Genomic DNA, 12642 nt, shown 5'->3' on the forward strand with positions numbered 1-12642 from the left:
GGGGAGAGAAAAAGAGAGAGAGAGAAGAGAACTAGGAGGAGGAAAATCCAGGTCGTGCCTTGACACACATATTTGTGCATGGCAGCCCCGATCGTCGTTTCAGCGAGTAGTCGTCGGTGCACCTATCATCTTTACATCGTACCGCACGGTGCATACACTGCACTGTCAGCCTGCGCTTGGATTCTCGTTGCAAACGATCGGCACCGCGCCGTTTCGCAAGTTCGAGATTCTCCACCGGGTTGTAATTTCGCTCTACGCCGTATAAGGCTGATTTTCTAACTTTCTCATCTCCCTCCTCGTCCGCAGTATTTTCCAAACGCACTTTAGTCGTCACGACACTCAGCAGTAACGAAATGAAGAATGAGACCAAAATAAAAAAAAAAAAAAATGGAAATAATCGAAAACCTGTTCGAAAAACAGATCGTACGTGTCGGCCGATCCTCGTTCAATATCGTATATAATAATGTTTATGCCTAACGTTGTTATTATTGTTATCATACACGACGGCTCGTACAGTATTTACGTATCCGTTTCACCTGATCGCCGATTAACGATTACATACGCATCAATCTTTTATTAAAGGTAATCATAGACTTTGCAACTCGTTGATTGTTTTACACTTTTCATTGTATTGCGATACCTGTGCGCCTGTATGTGCATACACGCACATGCGTAGCCAGAGAGGAAAGTTCTTTGCGTTTCAAAGCACGGCTTTCCATTAGGTTTGTGCGTGTGTGTGTGTGATTTATCCGATAGCCGTAGGTATAGACATATTGTCATGTACTGAGGAACTAAGAATATGATATGAGAAATTGTGTACGTGTGTAGGTGTTGGGTTGTGTAATACATAGGCGTTTTAGGCCGACTCGTTAATAATGACGTCACATTGTCCGCCATACATGTACACAGACGTTTATATATATTCACAGCTCGGCCCCTTATATATTACCTCATGACAGCGATTTTATTGCATCATCTTATACATACGTTGAATATATTATTAAAAAACCAATTAGTTGTGTACGATGCGTTACAATGTATGTGTATAATAAAAGGGGTGAATCTGGAATTAGAAGTCGACGAAACGAGATGAATTAACAATTTTAGAAGAATCCGCTAAAGAGAAAAGAAAATGAAAAAAATAAAAATACGACAACGAAGCGGGAAATGAGGAAAATTGAAATCGGCGTAGGTATGTGAAAAATTAATAGAAATATTCGGTACCAAAGTGCGCGCGACGCGTGTGTTAATTGGGGCAGGGGGTTGACTTTCGTTTCACTTGTTAAACGGAGAAAAGATCGTATACGGCTAACGTACGTGTCCGTCTAAGCAGCCGTCGAATAATTTGTAAAGTGGGGATTGCGGCGTGTTTTCTTTTCCCCTTTTCTTTGCGGTTTTACCGCGAGTTTATCTTCGCGCCGATGCACCGGCAGACTGCACCCACTGGCTGAAAACCGGCACGCCGCCGCGTTCTATCTAGGCCATGGCTAGCCGTATTACGTCCACACAGAGACTTGTAACGTAGAACGCACGTGCACCGGAGATCGGCGCGAAGGCGTCTCTGTGCTATTTACACTTTCTCGAATCGCGCTTATCCGCAACGCCGATGCCTTAACGATCGTCATCTACCGAACGTCGCACGGTACAAGTCCGTTCGGAGAGGTGGAAACGGTGCGGAAATATATGCCACCCGACCAAGGTTCGAAAGTGGGAGGATAACCATTCGAGGAGATTAACGGTGTTCATCTTTTCTAACAGTGAAAAATATCAAATTTATTCGCTACTGGTCAAGAAAAGATACTAACGGAAGAAAAAATTTTATCAACGATATTGTTATTAGCGTTTAAAAAGCCAACCTGCAATTACGCGATAAAATATATACTCCATCGTTATCGTGGATCTGATTTTTTAGACTTGAAGACAATTCATTCGCAAATAAAATGATCGGCTACGAGATCATTGAGATTCTTCGAACGATAGGATTTTTTCATCACAGAAATGATTCGGTGATCGGATCTCTTCAAAATCATGAATAATCGTGTTATTGATAATTGAAATTTATCACCTTTTAATTTTGCTTTAGTTTCGATGGAATGTTGTTTCAATTAAATTTTATTTTGGTTGCACTTTCAAACCTCTGTTCTATCGTATTTCCGCCTGCACAGCTCTTTGACTTGACTGTACGTTTGATGAATTTTTTAATATTAGAACAAAGCCAGTAACACTTGTTAATTTAGTTGCTTACTTATCGTAGAAAACTCATTTCAAAATTATTTCACTGCCACAAAATCTGCAATTCTTTCAATCCTCATCAAGATTGTGCGTGCATAAATCACGATACGTAACCTCGCAATTAGTCTTCGGTTTGGAAGTTAAACATATCTCCGTACCATTCGGTGTTAAAATGTGTTTCGATGAAATTTAGAATCCCATTACGAAACACTCAGTTTAAACCTTGTTCTTTTTTTTTTCTCCATAGCCATTTTCCAACAATGAAAGAAAATGCGCGTTATGTTAGGTTAGATCCTGTGATAAAATTACACGTTCGATACTTTTTCTCCCCAGTATTTAATCGTTGACACGGTCGTGTAAATAAAAATAAGACAAATGAAAAATTCGTCTTCGAAATGGGGGAAAGCCCCGTATATACATGTTTCGTCATACACCACGTGTACAACGTATCTACCGCATTCTCTGCGCAATTATATCGGCTCACAATCAGCTCGCTTTTCTGCATCAACTCTGCGTCCATCGTAAGCACGCACGCCGGTGTTAACGAGTGACGTCACGCGACCCCTTAATCATCATCATCGTCACACGCCGTACAATAACGCGCGCTAAGGTTAGCCTAGGTTGGATCTGTGATTGCGATACAATATATGCATACATGGTATCTGTACAGTGCATACATATACGTATGTACACCACCTTGTATGCCACCCTTGAGGTGAGGATGATGTCTTGTGACGGAACGTTGTTCCGAGCACAGATTCCTATACCGGCATTTTGCCGACACTTAGCCAAGACAAATACCTTTTTTTAGAATTTTTAAGGACAGGGGATGTCTCCGCTCTGGTGGCCGATTTCATTGAAATCTTGCTCTACGAATATCGGTCCGAAACTCTTCTTGTTATGTCTACCCAATTAACTTCGGGTGAAGAAAAAAATAAATAAATAAAAAGTAAACGGTGCGAAGTCCGAATGCAACAAATCAGTGCAGTTGTACCAATTCATTTGTAATAACAAACCTCCGGCTGCGTATCAAAGCTATATGTATGTATATACAACATATACATATATCTAACATATACGACACTCGATACCGATATACGTCCAGTAGTTTATTCTGTACCATATAGCAGTTATAACTAGGTACATATATATATATATATTATACACAGGGAAACGCCGATCAGCAACTTACGTATGTATGAGATACATAGGTATATATATATATATATGTAAGTATACAGTTGCATAGTGGCCGGCGTCCGAGACGCCTGCTGCGGCTGCTGCTGCAACGCCGGCGGGAAAGAAGAAGGAAGAGTGGTGGCTAACGAAGAGGGGGGCGGGAGGGGGGGGGGCAAAAGCCGGTGCAGCGAACTCTCCAAGGACTGCCCCCCGCCGCACCCGCGCGACTCGGACTCTGACTTCCCCCTTTATATAGTTTCAAACCCGACTAAACGACGAACCAAGAACGAGAACGAAACGACGACGATGACTGCATATGCATTTGGTAGATTGCACTTCACGGATCTCACTGTATTTATTATTATACATACATATATGTGTACATATATTTGTATATATATATATATATATATATATATATATATTAGAGTGTCCCAAAAAAACCGACTATTTTTTTTTTTTCAGAGAACATTGAAAAATCGTCAGAGTATCTCTAGAAAATGACCCTGTGAAAATATAAGCTCTTAATATTAATATTTAGAGGTGGCGATTTGTAATTTTCTATTTCCCATTTAAATAACATGGGAAAATTTTTTTTTGAACTTTGGAATTTTGTGATGGGATAACGAGCTACTTCATAAGTATGACAAAATCAGGTCTTATAGGAAATTTGATGCTCTACAAAAAAGGTCTGATTGACATTTTGCGTAAATCCAGCCGATTCAAAAATATCGAGCCTCAAACTTCGGACTGTTTAAAATTATGCTTTTTTTTTTGTAAATACAACAAAAATTAATTTATATGTATTATAAACCCAGAATTATCAACTGAACAATAAATATATGCATATATTTATTCTTATATTTATTCTTCAGTTGATAATTCTGGGTTTATAATACATATAAATTAATTTTTGTTGTATTTACGAAAAAAAAAGCATAATTTTAAACAGTCCGAAGTTTGAGGCTCGATATTTTTGAATCGGCTGGATTTACGCAAAATGTCAATCAGACCTTTTTTGTAGAGCATCAAATTTCCTATAAGACCTGATTTTGTCATACTTATGAAGTAGCTCGTTATCCCATCACAAAATTCCGAAGTTCAAAAAAAAATTTTCCCATGTTATTTAAATGGGAAATAGAAAATTACAAATCGCCACCTCTAAATATTAATATTAAGAGCTTATATTTTCACAGGGTCATTTTCTAGAGATACTCTAACGATTTTTCAATGTTCTTTGAAAAAAAAAAAATAGTCGGTTTTTTTGGGACACTCTAATATATATATATATATATATATATTACTTATTACTTATATATACTTATACTATATATTACTTATATATACTTATATATATATATATATATATATATATATATATATATATATATATATATATATATATATATATATATTAGACTATTCAAAATAAATCGATAATTTTTTGTTTTGCTTTACACAATCTTAAACTATACTTGGACATCAAAAAATGATCCTCGCGAAAGGAAGGGTCGGTCCTTCAAGATTTAGAGGTGTCTCATCGGACCTTTGTCTTTTTTATTTCGTTAATACGTGAATAATTAATTTGCATGGATGGAACAAACGTTTTTCTTGTCCTAAAATGATGAATATATTCCAAACTTATGTATAAGTACTGAATATATTATAAAAAACGATCTTGATGATCGCAGCAACCATTATCGGTCGATATATACGTCGATAAATGCAAAAAACAAAAAAAAGTACAAGAATCTCCGTAAAAATGAATTTTTTATTATCGTCAATAATCCGCAATGAATATATTCATTGATACGCTGTTACGATAATCAGTTTCGGTTACAAAAAACTTGCCTGAAATTGACATAAGTCATTTCATCAATAAAAAATCGAGGCGCTTATTTCAACAATGTGAATTGCCCCATGATTTCCTGGATGAGCCTCTCATACAATGGGAATCTACCGAAAGCTTTCAAACGTGCTTAATGGTTTTCTTACAAATGAAAGTAGTAAATGATTCAGCTGAACGTGGAGTAGCCCTTGTCGAGGAATATAATAATTTGTTAACTAAAAATGAGGAACAAAAACAATATTTGTTCGAAATAGTTCAAGACCATAGAAAAAAATACCCCAATTGCAATAAGTCAAGTTTTTTGCAGCCGAAAATGATTATCGTAACAGCGTATCAATGAGTGTATTCATTGCGGATTATTGACGATAATAAAAAAGTCATTTTTACGGAGATTCTTGTACTATTTTTTGTTTTTTGCATTTCTCGACGTATATATCGACCGATAATGGTTGCTGCGATCATCAAGACCGTTTTTTCTAGTATATTCAGTATTTATACATAAGTTTGGAATATATTCATCATTTTAGGACAAGAAAAACGTTTGTTCCATCCATGCAAATTAATTATTTACGTATTAACGAAATAAAAAAGACAAAGGTCCGATGAGACACCTCTAAATCTTGAAGGACCGGCCCCTCCTTTCGCGAGGATTATTTTTTGATGTCCAAGTATAGTTTAAGATTGTGTAAAGCAAAACAAAAAATTATCGATTTATCTTGAAACAGTCTAATATATATATGCGCCTATAATGTTTATGCATGCATATGAAATAATGAAAAACGCATCCTGCGTCCGGTGTTACTATTAATACTACTATTATTATACTTGCGTACTGGATAATTCCCTACATGTCGGATTTGTTTGTTATTTCTCATTTGGTTCCATTATTTTACCGCTCGGATAATTTAAATCGTACACAAACGTCGGACGAGATTTTAAATTTGAGAAAACATGAAAAGAATTGTACACGGAGTAGAGTAAGAATATTGCATATTATTAATTAGAAATTTCTCGTAACGCGCGTGGTTATTATAAGTGTAGATATTTTATATGGTGCGATGTCTCTAACACAGGTGTAATAAATACACGACACGTATGTAGTGTAACTTGATAGTTTTATATCGTAAACCGTGGTGCAGGTATAATAAACGTGAGGATAATAAAAACGAACGATTGCTCATCATCGTCGCGTATGTTGTAACGATAAATAAATATAAATATATTCGTGTATTTATCTGCGACGCAAAGATTGTTATAATTATTTTGAAATATCGAAATCGGTATAGGCGTACGATGTATCTTTGTATCTACATAGAGGCTTAATCTTCCGGTTTTTTCAATTATTACATCCGAAACATAGCGCAGTGCTTCCGTTCACGTAAATATTAGAAATACAATGATCGTCGATAATCGGTCGTTGTATGATTATATCGATTTTGTGCACAGTGTAAGGAAAGGACGTGATTATATAAGTACAGAAAAGAAGAAAAACCCAGTGTAACCATTGGGAAAATTATAAATAACAGTATAAAGTATACCTAATAATTCTTCGCAAATTTCCTCTCACGTGGCCTTGTTCGTCACTTATTATTATACTTGTAACATTCTATGCAAATATTCGCGTGACAGATAAATATTTCCGCCTTGGCACGGTTATGGTGTACAACTTACTGTACATACTTACGTATAACAAGTACACGGTCTACACGTGCGCGTATATCAGTTACTGTTGTTATAAACAGCAATAATAACAACAATAATAATATATAAATATTTACAGAAGCTTAATTACCACCACCGCAACAACAGGAATGATAACAACACTAAGTTGTAAACGTAGTAATTACGAAATTGTTAGTTTTTGCGCACATGCCGCAAATCCTATTTTCTATCCTACTACCTCCTGTCAAAATCTACAAAGTAGCAGTCAAGTCGTTGTATATGAAATTTTCTTCGATACTCGCTGGATAACTACCTTGCACAGCCGTCGTGGACTGACGCGCTCTCTTTATTATTACCATAGGCCAAGAAAGAAATAATATGAGTGTATATGATATAATTTTAGAAGAAAAGGGAAGGGGAGAGAAAGATCAGAGAAACCACGTTGTTGTTCGTCTGAGGAAAAGTTTTAAGCGTTAGTCGCGGCCTGAATCGTCGGCTAATGTATCCGAGATGGTTGCAATAATAACAATAATAACAACAACAACAACAACAATAATAATGATACTAAAACGAGACCTATTTTTAGAGGATTTTGAGTGCGCGGAGTTTTGGGATTATATTTATGAATTATCGCATTGTAGCTATGCGGAAACATGTCGCGTAACCGAATCGTATTTGTCGTCCGATCGAATGATTCTTGTTGCGGTATGCGGTAAAGTGATAAAATTCCCGGCGGAGAGAGAAATTGGAGAGACGGAGAGAGCGACAAGCCTGCAGATACGCACGTTACGCCTAGAATTGCAGTGACTGCGTCTTTTCCTTCGCCTCTCTCAGTCATGCCGCTGCACTTTCTTCCTCGTTCCATATAACCACTGCCCGTGGTATACGACACTGTACACAATTCTTTGTAAACACATATTCGTACGTGGGTAAGAATACGCGAAATTGTAGAAATAGCTGCAATTTTACCCGCGACATTTATAAACATTTCTTATGTATATATCAGGTCCAAATTTTGCAATTTTCTCCAATTTTTGTTCATTATTTTTCACCGTTTCTTCCTTTGCTTGTTTCGTTCTTTCCAACGGAGTTTATAATCGGTGTAATATGGACGAATCGTTGATGTATAAAAGTTTCCTTTCACATGCAGGATATGATCTTGTGTTTTGGTGTTTCTGTAATATAGGATATAAATTGTACGTGTATTATTGTTTAATTGACGATGGGATTTCTGTAACGTTTTTGTACACTCATAGCTTATTATACTTGACGCTTATGCGTGACTGTGGCGACTGAAGACATCATCTTACGTTTGTACCCCGCGTGTTTCCAGGTTCTGATAAGAAATACCAGGTTTTCTATCTCCATGCGGTATATACGTGTATGTGTATATATATATATTTCGTAAGATTTGCGATTCTCGCAGACGATGAAGTCGTCTGGTAAACGAGGTGAAACAAACCGCGCGTGGCTCATATTGTATTTATTATATGTATGCCTCTACATATAATAAATACATATGTATAGATATTATACGAAACTGGAAAAAAGCAAAACATTTAGACAAACACACGCGTAATTATATGTACAATATATATTTGTAAATGTGGGTAGAAATGAATATAGAAGAAGGCGGTGGTGTGTCGATTAACTTTTAATCAACTTTCTTTCTGCGAGATGTTGAAAACTAATTTTTCAATGACAAGACAGCCGGGAAATTCCCATCTATGGATTTTTCGCCACGGTTCGTTTCGCGTACAAGGTACACGTATTACTATTACGCACATATTAGTGCATCATCATAGTATCAAAGACCGCCGATTTTGCGATAAGATTGTAAAAATTTCGCGCGTGCAGTTATACGCGAGTCGAGCTCCGATTTTTTTGCACGTTATAAAGTTGTTGCTCCACAACCGGATTCCATGAGCTTGAAATTATCGATCCGTGTAATGGCGAGCCGAAAGCCTTTAAAGCTGTATAGACGGTGCTTTGTAGACGTATAGGTATATGGAACTTGTACTTTATGTGTGCATTATCATGTTGACCCCCCCCCCCCCCTCTCCAAATAAAAAGAAAAAACTAGTCGCGGTGAACCAAGTCTTTCAAAAGTATACCTACACGAAGCCAATCAATCACATGGTTACATGTAGCAAAAAAGATCATCGCGTATGAAAAAAAATAATTGTTAAAACACCAGGTTTTAACGCTATACGTAAACACATGATTATAACAAACAATAGGCGGTAATATGTTGTTTTGAAATAATTGTGTTTTTTAAAAATTCGGCCTGCTTGCCCGATTATCATAAGCATACGGGGGTCGTTTTATTAGCAAAGAAATTCACTGCAAATCGTTGTAAGTTGATAGATTTTGGATAAGAATAATGACTGAATGTTGCCGAATCGTAAGTTTGTCGATCGTAAATTACGCAGCGATCGTACAAAAGAAATGAAAATTTTGAACAAAACGAACCGTGTATTGGCTTCAATTACATATCGAGTGATTTTTGGTGATGAAAAAAAAAAAATAAAAAATAAAAATAAACGAAAAAGAAAAACAAAAATCAGTCGAACAATGTAATTTCTTTTGGCGCGTGATAACAACGGGGTGTTTGTATCTAAAATTCAACGTTTTCAACTCATGTTCTCGGTAAAAGCTAGTGTTTGTGGGTATATTATAATAAAAGGGTGAAACTCGGTGTGTTTTCAAAGAAACCAACGCGTCGTACCGCGTTTCGTTATGAATTTCGGCCGGACTGTACAAAAGCCGGAAATATCCTTCGGCCGATCCGCCGTAACCTAGTTTTATTTCGGTTATCGTAATCGGCGTAATCCCGATACGGATCTCGGTATGCTCGATGTCAAACATACATCGGCGGGCATCGAAACAACGACGAGATATCAAACCGCACACCGCAATCCATCATATCATAGTCTATGCCGATAGGGGATACAAATCCGTCACGCACGCATCGCGCCTGTACACCGTGGCTGAGGGCGCGATTCGCGGCGGAAGGAGGGAGGTATGGCGCGCGGGAGGGGGGCGGGGTGGGGGGCGGGGGTAGAGAGAGGAGGGAGGAGGGGCCGGTTGTCCTATCCCAATAGACGGAAAATAGCTTCCTTTCAATTGGGACGGGCGATGTTGCGGTAGGGTAAGCATCGCTTTTCGTCTCTAGGTGCCTACTGTCTAGCCGGTCGGGCGGTGGGGGGCGCGAAGAGCGCCGGAGACGCCCGAACCGTTCGACTCTTGGTTTCGCATCGTCTATGGCGCGCGGCGCAAGCCTAGCGGGCCGAACCGACCCGGAGTCCCAGGTCGCGACTCAGTCAGTGTGCCACCGGCAACCGCTTCGCAAGGATTCAGAGATATACGCACGGAGTAGGAACGGACGGCGGAAAGAGCGAATAGCAACGCACGGTTGGACACGTTTTAATTTTTACGCGAAACAATTGTCGCTGCACTCGCGATTCTTCCTTACCTACGAAACGGAGGCCGATCGATCGATTCGAGTATAAAACCCGCCCTCCCCTTGTGATCGGTTTCTTAATCGTTGTCGCTTCGTTTCAATCTCGGTCGATCCCAGAAGCGCTCAGTTCGTTCTTACCGGTTCAATTGTACCGAGAAAGGAGAAGGAAAATTGTAAAAAACACTGTGATCTGTGTACGCGGATGTTGAGGTTAATAGAAATCACGGTCGAATCGAGATAAACGGTGGGGCGGGGGGCGGCGGCGGTGGGGTCTGGGGGGGGGGGGCGGGAGAGAAAGATATAGTTTTGTGTATGTGTTGTTGCTGTTGGTGTTGATGTTGTTGGTGGGTTTTTATGTTACCGTAATAATATCGCAGTTGTCGATCGAGGACGACGGATTATTGAAGGAGTTAAAAGTGAAATTGTTGAAATTATACAGCGAGAGATTATACTAGTCATCTCGTTGTTGTTGTTGTTTGTTTGTTTATTATTTGGCCGCGGTCCCGGCGAAGGCAAATACGGCGAATAACACAAACACCGAAAGTACGGAAAACGCCGCCCACGTGACGAGGAATATTTCACATCGTCGACGTACCAACGGGGAAAAATCGAGATAAACGGGTCGGAGGTGTCCACGTGCTGCTGCGACAGTCAAACAAGTGTCACATAGATATATATGGACCAAGTTTCGATGAGATTTTTTTTTGAAGAAAAACAACAATAACTACAACGACTAACCAAAACGAAAAGACAAGCGAAGTGTTGTGAGATATCGGTGTCACTTATACGCACAATACATTATCAACGAACCTAGAAATTTTCGTCAAGAAAAGAAGATTGTAACACTTGAAAGATCGAAAAGATATATATGCGTACATATATTAATATATGTATATAACAAGTTTCTTCTTTCGAATCGTTTCCCGATCGTCATGCGACGTTGTTTCTATCTCGTCAATCGTCCAAATGTGTGTGCGGATGTGTGTGCAGCGGGTGTGCGGTAAGATAGATAGATAGATAGGTAGACATATATAGATATATATATATACATATACGTAAATAGATAGACAAAAGACAGGTACAAATAATTGGTCCATTATAAGCGCCAGAAACGGTAAGCAAGGAAGAGGAGAGTGTTGTGATCAAGAAAGAAAATGAATCGCGCGTTAAGCGGCGAATAGAGGGGGGGAAAGAAGAAGAGAAGAGAAAAGAAACGGAGGAGGGAAAGAAAAGGAAAGGAGAGGAGATCGCGGGCGGGATATTATCCGGTGACTTTTTGCGAGAGAAGCATCGCCGCAATGCTCGAGGACCAGCCGCTCGATTTGAGCGTCAGGGTTGGCGACTATCCGGAGTTCGAAAACGAGCAGGAGTCGGCCGACCTATTCGAACCGGAAGTCAAAGACGTCGACGAACCGGCCGCCCTTAGACTTCAGGGCAATGTCGCCGAGTATTCGTCTCAGGGCGAAAGGACCTGCTCCGAGGACTCGGATGATTCCTGCTCGGACAATAACCAGAAGAACTCTACCGGCACCAGGTCGAGGTCCAGGCCTCCCGGCACGAAACCCTACAAGAAGAACCTCATGAGGCGATACCGTGAGTCACGATCTTTCGCATTGATTTCACTCCCCCAAAAATTGTAATTAAAGTAAAGATAAAGAGAAAAACGAATGCACGCCGTTAACGTTTTTCTTTTTGTCTCTTTCTTTCTTTCTTTCTTTATCTTTCTTTATATTTTACCATATCTCATCGCGGAATGCGAAGAAAGGTGGTAATTATTCGTCGGTATTGTCGTTTTGCGAACAAAAATTTAACCGTTCGTCGTCATTGAGAGGAAAGGATGGAATTTAATTGCTTGATTCGTTTGCGTACGTATGAAACGCAAGCATGTAAGGAGGGTGTAGGAGGGACGTGTCGTCAGTTCGTGAATTTGTCGTATCAAAAATTGAAGAGAGTAACCGAAACCGATCACATTGAAAAACTTTCTTTAGCTTTCTTCAGGTTGGCTTCGGCGACGTAGTTTTGTGTAGGAAAAGAAATAGGTAGGGGGAGGATCGAGAGTCGGGTCTAATTTGGATAAGATAAAACGTGACACGCGTTTTTTAATCTTTCTCTACCCCACCTCCGTTTTTAGCCCCCCCCCCCCCCAATTCACACCCACTGCTGCGTGTACAATAGGAGATGATGATTATTATACGAAGTAAGGAGGAAAAAACGAAGAAAAATAACGAAGCGCAATCACGTTCACAACATGATTATT

General features: G+C 39.1%; 1 protein-coding gene across 5 annotated transcripts in view; it reads left to right on the top strand.

The window, feature by feature from the left end:
- LOC124179643 (ecdysone-induced protein 74EF) overlaps positions 1-12642 on the top strand; it is a 122729-nt gene that overhangs the window by 68370 nt on the left and 41717 nt on the right. Inside the window, exon 1 of one of the 5 annotated variants that reach the window (XM_046564248.1) lies at positions 10690-11978. The exons of the other annotated variants lie outside the window; for them this stretch is intronic. Within the exon in view, the coding sequence (XP_046420204.1) occupies positions 11684-11978 (295 nt within the window). The 5' untranslated portion in view covers positions 10690-11683. Of the gene's footprint in view, positions 1-10689; positions 11979-12642 lie in introns of those variants that run through there. 5 annotated transcript variants of the gene reach the window in all.

The sequence above is a fragment of the Neodiprion fabricii genome, chromosome 4 (genome assembly GCF_021155785.1).
Source record: "Neodiprion fabricii isolate iyNeoFabr1 chromosome 4, iyNeoFabr1.1, whole genome shotgun sequence".
Classification (NCBI taxonomy): Eukaryota; Metazoa; Arthropoda; class Insecta; order Hymenoptera; family Diprionidae; genus Neodiprion; species Neodiprion fabricii.